This window comes from Varanus komodoensis, unplaced genomic scaffold, assembly GCF_004798865.1.
Source record: "Varanus komodoensis strain SLA01 unplaced genomic scaffold, ASM479886v1 scaffold7_3, whole genome shotgun sequence".
Lineage (NCBI taxonomy): Eukaryota > Metazoa > Chordata > Lepidosauria > Squamata > Varanidae > Varanus > Varanus komodoensis.
This window is the reverse complement of record NW_025336480.1, coordinates 1,182,483-1,203,706: the sequence shown is the minus strand read 5'-3', so window position 1 is coordinate 1,203,706 and position 21,224 is coordinate 1,182,483. Positions and strand designations below refer to the sequence as shown.

Genomic DNA, 21,224 nt, shown 5'->3' with positions numbered 1-21,224 from the left:
GTTAATAAATAACTCCAAGCACGGGATTGGGACCTGGATCTTGGAAGTGGTTAACTCTTCTCTGAGGGAGGGTCGAGTGCCTGCCCCTTTAAAGGAGGCGGTAATACGACCAGTCCTGAAGAAAGCGTCACTGGATCCAGAGATGGCCACTAACTATAGAACTATGGCCAACATCCCGTTTCTGGGCAAGGTATTGGAGCGAGTGGTGGCGGGACAACTCCAAGCACTCTTGGATGAAACTGATTATCTGGATCCTTTTCAGTCCGGCTTCAGACCCGGGTACAGTACTGAATCTGCCTTGGTCGCCCTGTACGATGACCTGTGCAGGGAGAAGGACAGGGGGAGTACATCCCTGTTGGTTTTTTTGGACCTCTCGGCGGCTTTCGATACCATCGACCATGGTATCCTTCTGGATAGACTTGCGGGATTGGGGGTTGGAGGCACTGCTCTGCAGTGGTTCCGCTCCTATCTCAACGGTCGATTCCAGAAGGTAGTGCTGGGGGACCATGTCTCTACGTCATGGCAGCTATGCCATGGAGTACCACAGGGCTCCATTCTATCCCCTCTGCTATTTAACATCTATATGAAACCGCTGGGAGAGGTCATCAGGAGGTGTGGGCTGCGGAATCATCAATACGCTGATGATACCCAGCTTTACCTCTCGTTTTCCACTAATCCAGGTGAGGCAGTGGCTGTGCTGAACCGGTGCTTGGCCGAGGTAAGGGAATGGATGAGGGCAAATAAACTGAAACTCAACCCAGACAAGACGGAGGTCCTGTTGGTTGGCAGATCGGGTTTCGGAGAGGGTGGATTTGACCTGGTCCTGAATGGTGCAACACTCCCTCTTAGGGATAAGGTCCGCAGCCTAGGAGTACTCCTCGACCCAGAGCTTTCTTTGGAAGCTCAGGTGACAGCGGTGGCGAGGAACGCCTTCCTTCAGCTTCGGCTGAGTAATCCGCTGCGCCCCTACCTGGAGTACGACTGCCTGGCGACGGTGACACATGCGCTGGTGACTTCCCGCCTAGACTTCTGTAACGCGCTTTACGTGGGGCTTCCCCTGAAGACAGTCCGAACACTTCAATTGGTGCAAAATAGAGCTGCCAGGTTGCTGACGGGGACGGGGCGTTATGCTCACATGACTCCAGTCCTCCGTCAGCTTCACTGGCTTCCCATTGAAGCCCGGGCCCAATTCAAGGTGTTGATTATGACCTATAAAGCCCTAAACGGCTTGGGTCCTGGCTACCTGAACGAGCGCTTACGTCCGTATATCCCCGACCGCCCTTTGAGATCTGCGGGAGAGTCCCTTCTCCGGGAACCCTCCATGAAAGAAATTAGGAGAGTAAGTACTCGGAGGAGGGCTTTCTCTGCGGTGGCACCCAACCTATGGAATTCACTCCCCAAAGAGGTCCGCCTGGCACCGTCGTTACTGGTTTTTCGGCGCCAGGTAAAGACCTTTTTATTTAAACATCATTTGAATTGTTAAAACATATGATCTGGCCAGGGCAACTTCTTCTTCCTTCTCTTTCTCCTCCTATATTTTTATTTACTTAAGTTATACTGATAATTTTAATCTTATATTTGTAAACCAATGTATTTTTTGTATTTTGTATTTAATGGTAATTTATTATGTTCTATTGTATTTCATTGTATTTTATCGTGTTGTAAGCCGCCCCGAGGTTTCGGCAAGGGGCGGCATAGAAATGTTAATAATAATAATAATAATAATAATAATAATAATAATAATAATAATAATTGCTACTACTGAGCTTCGGTTTGTTAGCCCTCATCCAGTCCATTGTTGCAACCAGGCACTGATTTAGCATATCCACAGCCTTACCTAATGGAAATGAGAAGGAGAAATAGAACTGTGTGTCATCAGTATACTGACAGCAACACACTTCAAAACTCTGGATGACCCCATTCAACAATTCTGTGTAGATGCTGAAGAGCATGGGAGACAAAACTGATCTCTGAGGAATCCCATACTGGGGAGTCCATTGGACCAAGCAGTATTCCCCAAACACCATCTTCTGGAGTTGGCCATCTAAGTAGAGGCAGAACTGCTGTAATACTGCCCCCCATTCCGATTCAGACACTTGCACCAGAAACATAATGTTGTCAATGTTACCAAACGGCATTGAGAGATCCAGGAGTATCAAGAGGGTCACACATTCCTGTCTCTTTCCTGGCAATAAAGTTTCTCTGCCAAAACCTGCACTTGAAATGGATCCAGATCATCAGTCACATCCAGGAGTTCCTGGAGCTTGTTTGCCACCACCCACTCAAGGACCTTCCCACCACCCTAAATTTGTTAAGATCTTCTCGGTCCAGAGAGAATTGCTTTAGGAGTGATCTCACTTCTGCCTCTTTGAGACAACATAGGACTACTTTTTCTTACAAGTAGGCACTCATCGTCTTTCATCTTGCTGTTCCTGCTAGTTTTTATAGGCCAGAAGGGGAGAGTATCCAGTATGGAAGGGGCTGCACAAAATTATTGAAGTGCCTAGCAAAAATGTTACAGCAGGCCTCAGATAAGTCTGTACAGGTCCAGCATGTAATAAACTTTAGATAACCCTGAAATGCTCTGATGGGTGGCAGATAAAAGACTGAAAATAGGCCATGAGATGTTGCTTGTTTGCTTCCCGGAGTGTGCCCAGTGTAGGCTCATGCCTGGGGGACCTCAGCATTGCTACTGAGATAACCTCTGTCAGTGAGCTAGGGAAACTGCTGGATAGCTGAGTGGCTGGTGCACCAGCAGAGTCCCCAGTCTGTCCTGCTGGCCCAGCACAAGATGCAAAGATTGCACATGAGTAGCTAGGCAGAAAACCAGAAGAGAGAGAGAAATGCTTATAGACCATGCCCGGCCTTCATGCCTCTAGTCTACCCCAGTGCTGAACCAAGAACTAATTAGTCCCCGTTTGCTTATTCAGTTCTTGGTTAAACATGGCAGAGTAGCAGTCTAATCTACCCCATTGGAGATTTAAAAGATAGTGGGCACAGCCCAGTCCAGTCCTGCTTATCTGAGTTTTTGGTTGTGATGTGCTATCAAGTTTTCTCTGACTTGCAGACATCCTATGAATGGAAGCTCTCCAAAATGTTCTATCCATGACCGCCCTGTTCAGCTCTTGTACATTTCAGGCTGTGGCTTCCTTTATGGAGTCGATCCATCTCATATTTGATCTTCCTTTTTTTCTTTAGCCTTTGACTTGCCCTGGCATAATTGTCTTCTCCAGTGAGTCTTGCCTCCTCATGATGTGCCCAAAGTATGATAGCCACAGCTTTGTCATTTTTGCTTCAAAGAAAAGCTCTGGCTTGATTTGATCTAGGACCTACTTGTTCATCTTTCTGTCAGTCCAGAGTATTCAGAAAGTTCTCCCTTCAGCACCATGTTTCAAATGTCTCAATTTTCTTCCTCAGCTTTTTTTCACTGTCCAGCTTTCACAACCCTACAAAGTGATCAGCAATACAATAGTACAGATTATCTTAGCCTCAGTCTCCTTATATTTATAATCCTTATCCTTGCTGATCTTGCCTAGTTTCTTTGTTTTGCCTAGTTTTCAGTCTTCTTTGTGTTTCTTTGCTCAACCATCTCCATTTGAATTGAACGAAAGTATGGAAAAACTTTCACAATTTCTATTTCTTCATTGTTATCAGTAAAGGTTCATAATTCTTCTGTAGTCATAAGCTTTGTTTCTTCATATTTTTAAGAATGTTCTTAATAGTCTTCTTTCATTTTCACTAGGAGTCATTTCAAATCATTTCTTTCTACCAGTAGTATGGTCTCATCTACACTTCTTAAACTGTTGATGTGTCTTCTGCATTTCACATGCATAATTTGAAATTTGGATTTGGATTAAAATTTGGATTTGAAAATACCTGGTTTTGACTGGATTGTGCCCACTTATTCCAACCGAACAATTCACTTGCTTTTTTATTGCTAGAAGGTAGTTTGCTGAGAACTACAGAATATGTTACATTTTGATGCAGACTGGGAGAAAGTTCATACATACCGTAGTTACTTTTTTAGCAGAGAGAAGAGAAGAGAGAGAGAGAGATTACATCTGTCTATGTCTGTACTGAATTTTTATCCATTAGCCTCAGATCCACCAACCAATTGATCCTAAGCATGTTCATTAGAAAGCAGTCTCACTGAGTACATTGGGACTAAGTCCTTGGCAGAGTGCTTAGAATTTCAGCCCTAGGATTAGCTTTAAAATACACCAGTTAAAGTGAAAGTCATTCAGTGTGCTATTCTGGTTGAAACATATCTAAGCCAGCTGCATGGGTATGATCACATATTTGTGTGAACCTGTGCTTACTTGCATAGGAGGGAGTCCTACTGAATTCCGAGGGACTTATTTCCCAGGCAATGTACATAGGATGGGACTGCAAAAAAGGCTAACACCAGGAAAGATGGGAAATGTCTGTAGGGAAGCTGGGGAATCCACACTGACAGCTGCTATTTTAAGATAGTGATTTGTCTTCTTCTTTTTTCTTTTAAAGACAATAAACACGAGGCATAAGGCATGCAGCAAAAGTCTTTCAACATAAGCTCAATTCCTGAAATAGAAATACACCTATATAGAGATGTAGCCTGCAGTGCTTGCATAAGTGGAGGTCACCATGAAATAGCTGCACAACTAGGTGAATGCTATTTTAAAATAAAGCTGAAAATAATGTTCATTGATAGGTGAATCGACTAAACCTTCTCACAATTTCAGGCTCTTCCCAATTAAGGACAAGATTGCCAAGAGTCACATTCCATTTGTGGTATATGCATGGAAGCAAAAGGAGTGAAATTCTTACACTGTGTGTATATGGGGCAGAGGGCCCATTTGGGGACTGAATTCTTCCTAGTATTTTAGATCTTAACAGGGTCCTGGCCTGACAGAGCCTGGGTTCAAGTAGGCTGCTCTGGCATTATCAACACACGTGGCTGCCAAAAGACCTCTTCAAAGCCTATGGCTTGCTTTGGAATTTGGCTCCCATATACAGTCATCTAAAGAGAGAGGGGCAGCAAGGAAAATGGCCTGGCCAAACAATATTTTGGAAAAGTCTGGGGGGAGGGGGCATTTCAGTGGTGGGGCTGGAGGCAAAAGGGGCTGGGCAAAAACATCAGCATATTTTAGCTAAAAGTTCCAAGTGAAGATCATTATACCTTGAGAGAGGCACTTTGGCCTTTTAAAATGGTGGGGGGATGCACAAAAGTTGAGAAACCTCCAGTCAGGGGAAGGGGGGCATAGGAAATCCCAGAGGGCTGGGTTTGACCCCGAGGCTGTGGACCTCAGGGTCAAAGTGGCAGTTTTTGCTGAGACTCTGGATGGCAGGCATGCATATAGAGAGCATCCAGAGCTGAGCTAGTCAAGAAAACTCTTCCTCCCACAGTGCGCTGAAGCTTTGATCAGGGCACAGAAAACAACAGTCACTTCAGTGTAACACATCAGTTGCATGCATGTGGGTGTGTGAAGTGACATAGGTACTTAAAATGTTTAGTGTGGCTTTGCCTTGGAACAACAGCCACTTTTTAATCACAGCCATGCTACCATTTCCCTGTCTGGCTTGGTGCAAGGGATTTTCTCCCCCTGCATAGCTTCCCAGTCCAGATGAAAACAACAGCAGCATGATGCTTTCATCCTGCTAGCACATCTGCAGTGAAAAAGCAGGCATTCGTCTTCTCTTTTTAAAAGAACAGCTATCTACAAACAAATAAGAACTATAGCAAAAGCGCGTTGCCCATATTGGATTGGGCTGTGAGGGTGTGGAATCTAAACCCTACTTGTTATGGTTGGAGGGCTGTATATGTATATATGTATAGGTATGGGTATATGTAAGCCGCCCCGAGGCTTCGGCGAATGGGGTGGCATAAAAATGTTTAAATAAATAAATAAATAAATAAATAAATAAATAAATAAATAAATAAATAAATGTGTATAGCTATAAAACTAGCATGGTGTATTCATGAAGTCTTGGACTGGGATTTGGGATCTGGGTTCTAGTCCCCACTTAGTCATTGGTGACGGGATGACTTTGGGCTGGTCATTTGACAGTGAGCCTAAGCTACCTCATTAGAGTTGCTCTGAGGATAAAACGGAGAGGAAGAGGATTCTGTAGGGTATCTTGGGCTCCTCAGAGGAGAGATGGGATATACCTGTAAGAAATAAATAATATTGTTTGTGGCTGCTATGCACTCAACATACCTTGAATTTGTGTTTTTCTCCTGTAGGAGGTCTTTTGCTTGGGAAACACCTCTTCTTACCTGCTCTTTCTCTTTTTCTCACACATTCTTCTGCCTCCTCCCAGCAGATTATAGACAGTGAGAATGAAGCGCTGCTGGCGGCTCTCACCGAGACACTGGGTGACATCCAGGAAGATGACATGGGCCTGGCTGCCTTCAGAAATATGGACGAGGGGGACATGTCCCACAGCAATGGCACATCGCCCGCCCCCTCTCCCAAACCGGTTGCCCCTGTCCCAGAGGTTGATGAGCTGTCTCTAGTAAGAACCCACTTCCTACTGTTTAAGGTGGATTTGGATGCGCCTCTGATAAGCCGGCTGCATGGGTATGATAGGAAGCCAAGGTCTGAATTTTTTCATTATAGGCTTACAATTATAACAATACAAAAGCATACATATATTTATATATATATTTATATTCCTGTTATTGTATACGTATACATGTGCTGCCTCATTGCTCTCACTTGATTTGCTCCATTGCCATCCTCATGGGTGAAGGTGTGTGATTGTGTTGGGGGTGGGTGGGCTTGAGGGGGTTACTGTGTGAACGGCTCAGGTGCCATCCTATGCCTGCTTAGGCAGAAAAAGGCCCTGTAACTCCCACAGGCCCCAGCCAGTTTGCTGGGGCCTGCTGAGAGTTGATGGATTTTTTCCTGTTTAAACATGCATAAAGGTTGTGCTGTTCAACACATCTCACATCTTTAATCATTTTAAATAAGAGCCACACGTGGTGCCATTGCTTGGGGGTTTTCCTCTCATCTCCAACATTCTCCCCTATGCCACAGAATTTGCAAATGCCGCTCTCTTGTCAGACCAGAAGCATGAGATGAACTCTCTCACTGCTTAGGCTATTCCTTAGTCTCCCCAAGCACCGGGTTAATTTCAGTTCTTTGAATCCCCGTGGGTAGGGCTGAGTGTATTCTGCAGAATTTATTTATTAACTAAAAATAAAGCTAAGACTGTGCACCATCGTATCCAAAATCTAAGAATAAGCCATTCTGAATCTCTGTATGTAAAGTGGGACAGAGGTTTATTAAATACTTTTTCTCTCTAGCAGATCTGTGACTGCTCATATATATTACATTAATGTGCAAAATGTTGCTCACTTTCACAACTTTAGTAGAGTTGGACAGTTTCGCCCCAAGGTGGGACAAACTGTCGTGCAGGTTGCTTAATTTAAGTCACGTGCCCTGATAATTAAGCTTGCAGTCGTTTACCTGGAGAAAATCCCATGCAACATAACATGGCTTCATCTCAGTAGAAACATAAAGACTTGCACTGTGGAAGTTTTGCTGAATCATTGTTCCAGCTTCTGAAATTTCTTCAGGTAGTACCCACATATTTTTAAGTACTTGAAACATGCCTTTTCCTTTCATGAAAGCCAAGATGCTCAGGAAAGCCATATTTCCACCTTTTTTCTTTGAGATTGCAGAGAAATGCAGAATATACAACACCCTGCCGGTGAGTCATGGAATGCAGGGATCTGGCCAGGCTGCAGCTCTATCTGTTTTTGATTCTCTGTGGCTTGTGTTCTATATCCCTGATTATCCCTCCTCCAAGGAAGAGTGGTAGAAAGGCAGAGGGTGTGCTTAACAGCGTCTCTGTTAAGAGAGAAGGCCACTTCTTTTGAGCTTGGTTTCACATAATAAATAATCAGAGCCTTCAGTTTTCTTTAAGTGCTTCACTCTTCTGTTGCTTGGCTGGATTTTAAATTGTTTTACGAGATCCAATATAGTGAATAGTTTCCTTTCACCTATTACCAGAGTGCTTGGTCTGGGGAACCTGTCTTATAATCATAGGCCGGGGCCTGGCATTCCTCCTCACCACCCTTTCCACATCCTGATGTATCATTACTAAATGTCATGGTTCCAAAGGCATTGTAGTGCCATCTAGTGGTAAAAAGTATGCATTTTCACTTCACACAACAGTGTGCATGTGTGTGGGTGTATAGTATTTATATATTTATATATTATATATATGCACATATATATCACACAAATCTGTATGTGTATATATAGGATGTATACGTTGCAGGGGGAAGGAGATAGCTTCCTGTTGGGAGTTTGACAAATATAATATGAACCTGAAATTTCACTCTGGTGTGACAGAGAAAGAAAAAGACATTTGACTGTGGGAACTGATTCAGTATTCATTATACACTTAATTTTTAAGCTTTTCAAGTTTCCAAATCACCTTTTAAGATTACTCTGCCATGTTCCCACAAGCGTCAAATCTAGCATTTTGTTACTGATCCCACATTGCCTTCCATGTGAAAGTATGGAATATGAAATGCCCCCCTTTTAAACATAAATTCTAGCTGTGTAATCATAAATATTTGGATTGTGTAACCAGATATTCTGAAAATATTTTTTCAACTTGCTGCTTAGCCTACAATTTCTTTGATGGGATTAAGGTAGCATCCAACATAAAGTATACCTCAGTAGTAATTTGGACAGAAAGTACATCTTCAAAACACTTGCCAAACTAATGAATGAATTAATTGTATCCCTTGTGGGAATGTTAACATCCAGTTGATCTCTTTTGCAGAAGCCAATGCATGCTTCCTGATTGATAGACGTAATTGCGTACCTGTGAAAGCACATCACAAGTCAGGAGAATTAGCCCAACTCCTTAGAAGCAGATTCAGCACTAACACCTATGATTCTTTAAATCTGGAGTAGGCAGAGGTTTCAGGGGTCAGTTCCACCTCCGCAGAACCCACCTAAGGGCTGCACTCCCCCCTTCCACCATGACTGGTCTAGAATGGTGTTGTAGACATTCTATAACTAACTGAACAAATAAATAAATTGCAGCCACATGACCGATTTTGCTGGTGAAAATTGGCACTTGAGTGGTGGTATCAAAGCAGTGGTTTGCCACTGAAATTCCACCATGAGAGGGTGGCAAAAGGGACAGAGCAATTTTTTGAAAGGAAAATACCCCCTTTTTAGCTGCCACCCTGCCAAAAAGGGGCCAAACTGAACCCATTCTCCAGTCCCAATCCCCTGTCCCACACACACATTTGTACCCAGGAGGAAGGAAAGGAAGTGGAATCCTGCTTCCTTTCCTACAGGTTAACACTCAGGGAAGACCGACTGGGCACTTGGACCCACATGCTGCTTTCTGCTGCTAACGTTCTGGGGCACCAGCAACACACTGTGTATGCAATTTATAGCACCTGGGAAGGTAGTTCTCTCCCCGCCCCCTCCACCCACTGGTAGAGACTTTCTTCCAGGGATGCTTTTCCCTTTGTTTGGGCTCCCTGAGCATCCTTCTGCCGGGACTCTGCTTTGCCCATACAGAAGCAGAGAATTCAGTTTGCTCAAATGGCCCTGGTTTGACTAGTGGCAAGACTTCATGAGACTGGATCATTTTTATAGGTATCCAGCACTTGTTGGAACTACAAGCCAGAATCCGTTCAGAAGGCAAATGAAAATGGGCTTTGCCAGTTCTTTGCTGGCCTTCTTGTTCCCAGGATGCACTGGAGTTTTCCCATGATCTTGATTCATGGGGCTGTGTTCTCTTCATGGATGTTCTGTGTTCTCTTCATGGATGAATCATCTTTATGTGTAAGGGATGGGGGCAGGAAGGATAGCCTTATAAGTCTGGGCCATGTGAACTGAGGTGACCCTCTTGGTAGTGCAACTTTTGGTTCAGAGCTTCACCCAACTGCTTATTCTGTGAATTGGGTTGGGGGGGATGTGGGGGAATTTAAGCTACTGTTCATTTCTGCAGGAATTCCAACTCTTTCTTTCACCACCTTTTTTCCAGCTGAAGAAGTTGCTTCTTTCTCCATCCAATGTGCCTCCAAGCTATGAGGTTCAGAGAGAGGGGAGTGTGTGGCGGCAAGGAACCCCCAAATCCAGACCCCAGCGACTTGCAGCAAAGGTATTATTCCTTTTAGCATCTCCAGCCCACTCAGTGTTCTATTATCATTCAAGATCAAATCCAGGTTTTTATAGGTACATCAGAAACTGCCTAACATACAGTCAAACCTCTGGTCTATTTAGTTCAGTATTTTTACACCAGGAGTGAGGAACACCTTTCGGCCTCAAATTCAATTTCAGAGAACTTCTCAGGAGACTGATGGTTGTGGTAGGTGGGGCTTGGAGGCAACAGGGCAGGTCTAAGGGCAGAAGGTGTGGGGCTCCAGATACCATCATATTATAGCATAAAACTCTTACCGCCAATAACTAAGTTGTAGGAGAATCCAGGAAACTGCCTTTAAACAGATTGGCTGTGGCTCACTAGGTTATCAGATAAGAGCTTTACCCGACCCTTAGGACTACTCTTGGGCTGATTTCCCTTACCTTCGTCCTGCAGTGCAGAAGGTTGGATATTTTCTGCAGCCTCCTAGGATTGTGCTTTCAGCTGCAGATTGTACAGCCCGAAACATCTAAGTGGGCCTTTGAGGGCAGCTCTGTTGAGGATGTATTAAAATGGGCTAGCCTAATTAGGCAAAATCTTTGCTTTCCTCTTTAAACAAAATCAATGCATCTTAGTCTCACTGACTTAAATAAGGCTGCATTTTAAAATGGGGATAGTCCAGTGGCAAGCTGCAGCAGACCACAGTACATTTTCATCTGGCCTCTTGTATACACACCAAACTTTGATTAAGGTGTGGCAAGATGTTTGTCCACAGTCTTGCTTGTAAATCCCTCCCCACCACACACACACACCATGACCCACCACAAAAGATAACACAGATAAAACGAATTTCTATGTTTTATAGAAATGTTTATGTTTCAGTGCTCTATCTCACTTTGGGATTTTTTATGCACAATTTCCTAGCCATGCATCTGAGGGTGTGTGCTCCATTACTAGGAGACCTTTTATTGACAGGTGACACCCACTGTGTTATCTAGAACATGGCTACGCTTGGGAGGCTTAGGCTTTCTCCTTGTGGGCCCTGGACCATTGTTTGGCAAGGCAAACAGACACCGGTTTAAATGAAAGACCTGGAAGAGCAGGACACTTTTGTGAAGATCTGTGTGAGCCTTTTCAAAGCAAGGACAGTGCTGTTTCCCTTAAGGCCTTCCTTTGGGCATACTGTGTAGCCACTTCCTTGAGCACTGTGTACAAAGCACCTCCTATTCTCACCAGACTCTCTTCCAATTTAAACTTTGCTGTGATCTTTCTCCCTCTTCTTTCTCACTCCCATTCCTGACCCAAATTAGAGCACAGCTTTCTAGCAGCTGATTGAATTGACTTCAGCTGGGCAAAGAGCTGCACGTAAAGTTGCAGAACCAGTCCAGTGCTTTCTGTTAAATCCTCTGAAATCCACACAAGATGCCATGAAAGATTTTCCATTTTGATGACAGAAATTGCTCAGTACATTAGACAAGTAGATTTTAGATTGCATGGTAAAGGCAGGACAGAAGGTGGAGCTGAGCGGATGCTGTCTCTTCTGCACCAGCTAGAAAGAAGGGGAAGTTTAAAAAAAAAAACACCCTGTTACATACCTGCATGTAGTCACATGCACGCACGCACACACAGACAAGAAATGTAATGCATGCATTAGGAAGAATCTATTTGATCCATCTTGCCCTGAAGGAGGTTTTAAAAATGCTGAGATTGCTTTGCCATCTTACATAAATTAGCTTTTATGTAATTATTTATTTGACTTGTATGCCACCCATTAGCTATAAGGCTGTTTGGGCAGCTCACAACATATTATATGACAGTTATTAAACATAATTCAAATACAGATCATATTATAAAACCAACAATAAAGATAAAATCAAGAAATAACATTGACATAAAATTGAGCGATCAGTATATTAAACTATTTAAAATAATCTTAATAAAAAGTAAAATAAATTATACATAAATGAAATAAAAATCTGACGCTAACATCATAATAATATGGCAGCAGCAAAATAACAACATAAAACTGTTAAAACAATTGAACCAAACAACTCACTTGCCAAAATAGCAGTGAAAAATAAATGTGTTTAACTGGTGCCTGAAGGAATAGTGAAATGGAGCCAGCTGGATCTCAGTGAGTTCCATAATTGGGGTGCTATTACGGAGAAGGCCCTTCTCCCTGCCATCTCCCCTTTTACTTCATCGAGGGGAGGGATATGGGGAAGGGCCTCTGATGACGACCTCAGTGATTAGGTTGGAACATATGGAGACAAGCATTCCCTTAGCGCCCTCCCAGCATATCACTTGATCTCTCTTACCCTGTACACTGAGTGAATGAGGCCCTTTGTCTCACCAGCTTAGATTTCAAACAGGTTTTTGTTTTCTCATACGTGCAGAATTGAGCAATAAAGACTAATCTGAGTTAAACTTCTATCCAGGTTTTGCTACAGCTCAGGCTAAGCACAGGGGACTCTTAGAGTGAAGAAGCCTTCCCTAGCCTGATACCCTCCAGATGTTTTAGTCTTCTGCATTTATAGAGTATGGCTAATGATTGGGAATTCTGGGAGATGTAGTCCAGGTAGCGGAGGACTGTAATAAAGAATGCGCATACCGCCAATTGCTTCGGTTGCAAGGCATGCAACTGTCCTGGAGAGCTGCCCTGCCCACCTTGCCACCTCATCACCATGCCAGCCTCAGTAGTGAGTACTTACTAGGCAGACAGGTGAACCCAGGTCACAAGGTCACCATGCAGCTTCGTTTAGTGCTATGTATGAACACACCCATGTTGTCCACAGAGGTGGCGCTGAATGGTAGCAAAGGCTAGGCCAGGAACAGCAGCTTCCTCCAAGAAGCTACCATGATGGTGCGCACAGTAACATTCCAGATAGAAGAGTTTCCTGCTTTGAGACCCTTGTGTGCCATAGGGCTAGCCTGGGACCATCTCTTCCTCTTGCAAAAGCCCGTTCTGTAAGCTACTACTGCATTGCCACAGTGCTTCCTTTTCTTCTCTTGGGAGAGGCATGAATGGGTAAGAGTTGGAGAAAGGAGAGCAAAGAAACACAAAGGGAAAAGTCAAAATGCGGGGTGCATACAGGCATGGCCACTAAGAGTCAGCTCTTGGCTACAAACACAGCACAATGCAGAATGAACCAGAGCATTTCAGAAGGCAGGTGCTGATTCCACTTTTAAACACCTGCTTACACAATAACAACGTAAAATTTTACTCATTTTAAATGAATTTAAATTTTATTCATTTGTGTTTATTCATGTTCATTTCCTATAAAATCCCCTTGGGGCCACAAGCCTACCTGAAGAGTTTGGTGTCAAGTCACCATTACTGGGTGCTATGAAATGCATTCTTTTTTCATGAAATCTGAGGTTGCTTCCTGTGATATGCTTAGCCACCACTGCAATGATATCTACCTACCTACCTACCTATAGTTTGTATGATACGCTTAGCCACCACTGCAGTGATGTTTGTTTGTTTATAGTTTGTACATGTCGTCCAATACCACCGCCTCTGGTGATATGGACTCCTTACTTACTCCCTACCTTGCCATGTTTCTAGAACAGCTCATTCTTATATAATTGTTTTAAATTGCTGTGCAGCATCCAGAACGCCTTGGCTATTGGGCAGTGTAAAAATGCAATACATCAATAAAGAGATTTTGCCTAACTCTCCATTCTCTTTGTTCTTGAAGGTGGATGGTGGCCGAGACAAAAAGCCGAGCTTTCTGCAGGCTCAGAGTCGGAGCTGCACTGAGCTTCACAAGCACCTCACCTCCGCCGCCGCTCGCTGCCCGCACACAAAAGCCACCTGGCCCCCCAAGGAATGCTGCAGTCATGCCGGCACCAGCAGCGGTAGCAGTGACCCCGAGAGACACTGTGTCCACAATGGAGAAGACAGTGACTCCAGCGAGGACTTGCTGAGCGACGGGAACCTGGCAGCGACGCCGCCCTCCTCTTCTGAGGAAGGTGCTGGAGGGAAGGAGCTGCATGCTGCGGTGGAGCTCATCCGCTACATGCACACCTACTGCCTTCCCCCAAGAAAGCTGCCCCCCACCCAGCTCGCCGACATGAAGCACCAGCATTTCCACAGCCCCTCCAAGCGCGCAAAGCCAGATTGCCCGCTGCAGAGGCCTCTGCTCTGGGGAAAGGACAGCGGCCCATCCAGCTCTTGGTGTCCCTCCACAGGTTGCTCCCTGTCCAGAGACCCTCCTTCGGAGTTCTCCATTCTGAGGGAGCTGCTCACCAGAGACCTTGCATGTGATGTGAGCAAGCCATACAGACTGGCCAAGCCTGTGTACGCCTCCTTGGCCAGGTCACATCCTTCCAAATCCGCAAGAGCTCTGCCGCTCGAGACCAGGGGGGGATCCGCAGAGATGTGTAAGTCCATGGCGAAAATGCCAGCGGAAGCAAAAGCTGAGCCCAGACATACTCCCAAAGCAGAGTCTAAGAAAGAGACTGGCAGCCCTGCAGAGGAAGAGGGTGCAAAGCGAGTGGCTCTCTCGGCCCAGCCAGCCTCTGGCAAGGCGGGTCGCAAGCAGGAGAGCTCTGTATATGCAGTGCGGCGCTCCAAAAGACTCAACCCCGAGCTCAGCCTTTGGCTGTCGTTGCTTGACGAGTGCCCCCTGGATTCTGCTGCATCCACACTGGCAGCAGGGAACAAACCTGCCTCTGCAGAACCAGCCCGGTGTTCAGCTCTGCAGGACTTTGACACAGAAGTGCCGGCAGCGGAGGTAGAAGTGAGCGGTGCTGACGAGGTGGACGGCAGATATCAGAGCCTCCCCATGGAGCTGCAGACCCCTTCTCCAGAGAGCTCCGGAGAGAGTGAAGCATATGAGATCAGCGAAAGACCATGCTGCACAGGTACAGTGGGAAGGAGGGCGGTGGCGTTGTTCTGCAGGCCCAGCTAAGCATTCTTTCAGTCCCAGTGAGGCATGATTAGGTGGCTGTTCAGTCTGGCCCTGTGTCAGTCTTCCTCCCTTTGTTGGTAATTGGAAGGTAAAGTCGGATCGGTATGTACCCCCTAATTTCCATGTAGACATCAACACAGTCTTATATGGACCCTCCTCCTCCCAGCTTCAGAGATGGTGAGCTGAGTATTGGGCGTGCCTCAGATCAACCTGAGATACAGTTTTCCATGGTTTTTGTCCTGTGTTCAAGGAGAAAGGAGAGAGTAGCAAAATGACAACACTTTCAGTGCTGGTTTAAACTGGGCAAAGTGTTACCAGGAAGTGAAGGTGCTGGAGCAGCCTGACATGTTTCATGGGGAGACTCGCATACGGATGGGGCAGCAGAAAAGAGGCCAGAATTCAGAGCTCCCAAAGGTGTGTAACCCTGACATTGCAGAAGGAACAAATTGGGCAAGGTGTGCGAGAGCCCCGGTCAGATCTCCAAGGTCTGCTTAACATTTGCAAGCAGGCACAGTGGGACCTGAATTGGTTCAGGGCCCATTTCACTGTGACATGTCCCAAAGTTAGCTTCCTTCTCCCCCGGTGCAATTGGTTGTGGGAAGGGGTGATGTAAATCAGCAAAACTGTGCAATGGGGTAAAGGTTACATACTCCTTCCTTGCAGTCCCAGTCCAGTCTCCCCTACAACATTGCCGCTTTTATGTGTAGAAAAGGATGTTGGGAGATTTAATCGCAGATCACATATATCTTAACAGACAAGGCTCTTGGGAGACCATTAGCCTGCCTCATGTGAAGATGTTCACAGCGCATCCAGATGTCTTCCATGTTGCCCCTCAATGCAAAAAAATCTGTTAAGGAGAAAACAGAGCAGCGGTGCAATTGCTTGGGACCCTCTCCTTGGAAACACCCCTAGCTTGGTCTTCTCTTGCACTGACAACTTAGCCTAGCTTAATGGTTTCAATATTAGCTCATTGGATCATCCTGCTTTACTCTGTTTTTCTTTCAGAAGCACCCAGGTGTCTGTTGCTGCCATTGGCACAAACGTAAGTGTCATGCCAAAAATTCATTGTGTTCAAGAATGACAGATCCAAGTGTCGGGGAACTGGCAGATCTGACAAATAGCATTCTCCAAAATTTGTGGCACCAGTAACTTATCCTGCTCTGTAGCAGTGCTCAGCCAGAAACAGTTTTCGTGGCATTCATATCCTGGTAACGGCAGCACATGGCTTGCTTTACTGTCTCATCATAGTGGCAAGTAGGAACATACTTTAAAAAGGAGCCCCATCACTGGAGGTGGCCCATCATTGCGGTGTAACATCATTGACTGGAGATCCAACTAATCATACATCTACCAGAGCAAATAGCAAAACATCCTGTTGGGGCCATGTTAATTGTGGCCACTTCGTTAGGGCAGGGCTCAAAAGTATTGCACACCAGTGGAGAGCAAGCAAAAGGTGCTTCAGTACTTAGCTTAGCCCAGCCTTCCCTGATTAGGCGTTTTCCAGGAGTTGAACTGCAATGTTCTTCATCACCAGCCACATGCTACCTCAGGAGCTGTGGTCCAATACCTCCAGAAGGCACCAGGTTGGGGGAAATATTCCCTGAATATTTGGGGAATTCAGACACCTGCACCTATTAAATACTTCTTTAGGGTAGTGCTAAGGCTGGTCTTGGTTTTTCCAGACTCATGATTCTCATGGGTTTGGGTGTAGCTCCTTCTCAGTTATGTAGGCCCTTCCATATACAAGAATGCATAAGTTTATATAACAAAGAGATGGCTGTAATTTTATTCTAATTCAGAATCAGCTTGTTAGAATATACCATCAAGTTTGTTCTCATGTGGTTTGCTGGCGTGGGATGGCTGATCTCCACTGACATTGCCAGAGGACTTGCGTCCTTGGCATCACGGAGAGGATGGGCAGAATGCAGCTAAAGAGGACTTGTAAGGCAGGAGCTTAGTGTTGCTTTTGGCTAACAGCTAACATTCTGTAGGCATATAGGAATGTGCAAGTCCTTCAGGAGATGCATGTTCAAACAGCCCAAGTGCAGCAGAAACGTTCCACCACTGTCAGTCGCATCTTTGTGGTGGAAGACCTGTCACATGTATGCTGTTCGTTACATTTCTTGCAAAGGAGGACGTACTGTGGTAGGATGGCACCAGTGGCATCTTTTCCAGAAGCCTGTCCAAGGCTTTATGGATGTCTCTTGCAAATATTCAGTCTCCCAGCCAGTGTCGTCATCATGGAAGCCTGGGATGAATGCAAGAAGTTGTTCTTTTGGATTAGTGCTAATAGCATTCATAGTTCCGGTCCATCTTCTTTGAGGAGGAAGACACCAAAGGGGAAGTGTATGTTAGCTTTCAATGTTTGCCTAAATACACTTCCACATGCAATGATACTTAAAAATGAATAATTATTCTTATGTACATTTTTATACCATCCAGTAGCTGAAGCTCTCCTAATCAGCTGAAGCTTCATGGCAAATTGTACGGATCTTGTTGCCAACGTTAGAAGCAAAATATCACAAACATGGCTTTGTGGAATACTGAACAGAAGTGAGAAGATCCAATATAAAAAACAAGTTTCTTCTCAAGCTGTTCATGAACTGGGGTGGTCGTCTATGTGCAGGCCACATCCCTCAGTTCCTGCCATCTGGTGATCGCACTGCATCAGACTTGCAGGTGACCATGCCTTAAACCTTTGACTTAGATGCTGCATCAGTATAACTAGAACAAGTCTGAAAGAACAACATCTTGCATTCACCTCATGCCTTTATGGGGATAAAATTGGCGGAGAGCTTGCGCTACATTAGAAGGAATGTTCTCAGTGATGTTGCTCATATGTGGGGAAACTGAGCCATCTGTGATGGAATCCATCCTGTGCTGCAAATGTGCTTTTAAAATAAATGTCCAATGAGTCCTTCTCATTCTAATTCTAATGCTTGCCAAGCAGCCCTGAAGTGCTGGCCCTGGTACAGTGATGAGTTGTGTTTTCCAGGTTTAGGTGACTCAACAAGCCATCATGATACCAAGAAACCATAAAACAGACCGCTGTTCCTGTTTGTGGTTTCTAAAAATCAAATACACCATGCTGAAGCACCATGGAGAGGCTCCACTTTATTGTGTGAACAATGAATTTTCTTTAATATACAGCTTGCTTCTTCGATAATCATACCATCCTTCTTTTCTTTCTTTAGAGAACCAACGTTTGGGAAGCGCAGTTTTGAGCAAGTACTGACTGTGGAGCTGTGTGGCACTGCAGGTAGGAGCAAGGTGCATTTTATAAGCTTGCCACTTCAAAGGTGGCTCATTCCAGATTTGGATAAAGAATGCGACAAAGCCAAGAATCAGGTGGTAACTTTAGAATTTGCAGCCTGGTCTTACAACCACTGACTGGGAGGAAGGGGAATCCAGGCACCTCTAAGTATTATTCCTCCTCCCCACCTCCCGAAAAGGAAGGTCCATAAGAGTAAGTACCTGTTCAGTTACCACAAGCTTGGGAGCTGCTGTAGCATTTTCCACAGGCTAGATAGAAATAGTGAGGAATCCTCATTGAAGTCCCATTACATAAGAACATTTGAAGCATCTACAAAGGGGCAGTCATGAATGATGAATAAATAAGCCCAACTCCTTTGCATTACTTTGACACTTCCATATTGAAAGGACTTTACCCTTTTGTTTTCTTTGGGGGGATAAGGTCTCACACCACCAACTACACCACCATACAAGCCTTCCGAGGAGGACCTGTACAAGCCAGACATTCACCAGAGGCCAGCAAAGGAGACTGCCATCATCACCAGCGCTGAGCCGCAGCTAACGATTGCAGATGGGGCAACTTCTAGGAAGCCCCAGAAGAAGCACCCAGTGCGGACAGAGCTCTATGCACACCTGAGTCGGTCTGCCACTCACCCCGAGCAGCATGGGGTGTTGAAGCGCCCATTCTCACGCTCGTTCGGTGACCACGACTACTGCCAGGTCTTGAAGCCTGAGGCCTCACTCCAGAGGAAGGTACTGAAGTCCTGGGAGCCTCTGTGCCATGCGGAAAGCCAACACAAGCGGAGAGTGCCTGATATGCCCTACTGGGATGCAAGCAAAATCGAAACCTCGGTGAAGGAGGGCAGCAAACAGCTGAGAGACCAAGAGATCCGAGCCAGCTTGACAAAACACTTTGGTCTCTTGGACAATGCCCTAGATGATGGGCAGATGGCCTTCTGCAAGACTCCTGAATATGACACTGTCTTTGAGGACAGTTGCAGTGAGATTGGTTCCCCATTGGAGGAGGAGGACGAAGAGGAGGAGGGCGAGGGTGAGGAGGAAGACGAGTGCTGCACAAATCCATTGGAATCCAAGATGTGTCCATACAAGAATCCTCTTTGTAGGACCAGTTTGCACTATTGTTCCCGAAGCAGGTCTGATTCAGAGTCTTCATGCTGCAGGTCCAGGTCCCCAGCAAGCCGGTGGACTTTCAGGTACAGTCACTCACATGGTCCTTGGGAATGGGGCTCAGATAGGCCAGTGGCAGGCAAGTCATTAGTGGGCTACATTGGCCAGCCTCCCAACTCCCTTGCAGAAGATCCTTCATACAAGCAAGTAAAATCCTAAGATAATACAAAAATACCTATTCTGCTAATGGTGACCCTCCCACAGATACATTAAGGCAAAGGCCAAGACTTGTAAGCTGTTCAAAGCAGGAATTTTTGCTTGCTTATGTGAGAAGTGAGTACTCCAGCTCCCATCAGCCCCAGCCACCATGATCAAGGATGAAGTATGAAGTCCCAACAACATCTGGGGACTGCAGCTTCCTCACTCTTGTTCTGCTCTGTAAAGTGCCAATATAAATAATCAGTACAAATAATAAGAACAGGAATGTCTGAGAAACTCATTTCAGTTTGGTTTTGGCAGGTTTGCCAATTCTACATCTTTCACAAATGAGCACAGACCCAAAGGCAGTGCTGTATGCGTTTCTGCTGTATGCGGTGATACTCACACGATAAAAATGCCTTTAGAAAATTCATATGACCAGGTGCATTTAAAAGTAGGTGCAAGGATCAGTGGGAGAAAATGAGTACATTTCAAAATGCACACAACAGGATGCATATGTCTAAAAGTATACACAGATCATACATGAATTTTCATTTTAAAAGAAAAAAATGGAGTGGTACAGATATAAGTTAGAACAAGCAACATGGTGGATATCAGAGAACCTTGAGAAAGTTGACTTTTGCTGGTTTGCGTTTTCCTTGACAAGAACACGGTTCATTTGAAATACACTGACTGGCGACCTCTCCCTCTGTAAGGGTGCGGACCCGATTGTGTGGGTCCGCCCCCGGAGCCGGATGGATCTGGAAGGATTCCTGAAGACCCTGGGGGAGTTTCCGGCTGACAAGACGGGTGCTTCTGTCGAGGCTCTGGTCGAACTGTGGAACGGGGAGATGACCAGGGCTGTAGACACGATTGCTCCTAAGCGCCCTCTCCCACCAGGCAGAGCCCGCTCTTCCCCTTGGTATACCCCTGAATTGAGAGCGATGAAGCAGGTTGGGAGACGGCTAGAGTGTAGGTGGAGGAAATCACATGATGAATCTGACCGAACACACTTGAGAGCCCACTATCGGGCCTATGCTGTGGCGGTGAGGGCGGCGAAAAAGAAGTTTTTTTCCGCTTCCATTGCCTCCTCACAATGCCGTCCGGTGGAGCTTTTTCGAGTGGTGCAGGGCCTGGTTTGTCCAGGTCCGAAAGAAGACCTGGTTCCACCCTCAAAGGCCCGCTATGATGACTTTGCCAGGCATTTCAGGGAGAAAATCGCTCAGATTCATCACGAGCTGGATTCCACTATTGATACAGAAGTTTTAAGGGAGATGCCAATGCCGCCGTCTGGTCCCGAATTATTGGATGAATTTCAGTTATTGCGGCCCGATGATGTGGACAAGGTGCTGGACGAGTACGTCCCACCACTTGCCTATTGGACCCTTGCCCGTCTTGGTTAATAAATAATTCCAAGCACGGGATTGGGACCTGGATTTTGGAAGTGATTAACACTTCTCTGAGGGAGGGTCGGGTGCCTGCCCCTTTAAAGGAGGCGGTAGTCCAACCGATCCTGAAGAAGGCGTCACTGGATCCAGAGATGGCCACTAATTATAGACCAGTGGCCAACATCCCGTTTCTGGGCAAGGTGTTAGAGCGAGTGGTGGCGGGACAACTCCAAGCACTCTT

General features: G+C 45.5%; 1 protein-coding gene across 2 annotated transcripts in view; it reads left to right on the top strand.

The window, feature by feature from the left end:
- Positions 1–21,224, top strand: part of PPARGC1B (PPARG coactivator 1 beta) — a 159,946-nt gene that overhangs the window by 124,143 nt on the left and 14,579 nt on the right. The window contains exons 3-8 of one of the 2 annotated variants that reach the window (XM_044454538.1): positions 6,304–6,495; positions 10,006–10,122; positions 13,803–14,970; positions 16,023–16,059; positions 18,212–18,276; positions 18,712–19,483. In XM_044454538.1, coding sequence (XP_044310473.1) covers positions 6,304–6,495; positions 10,006–10,122; positions 13,803–14,970; positions 16,023–16,059; positions 18,212–18,276; positions 18,712–19,483 — 2,351 coding nt within the window. Of the gene's footprint in view, positions 1–6,300; positions 6,496–10,005; positions 10,123–13,802; positions 14,971–16,022; positions 16,060–18,211; positions 18,277–18,711; positions 19,484–21,224 lie in introns of both variants that reach the window. The other variant, XM_044454537.1, reaches the window with a different exon arrangement.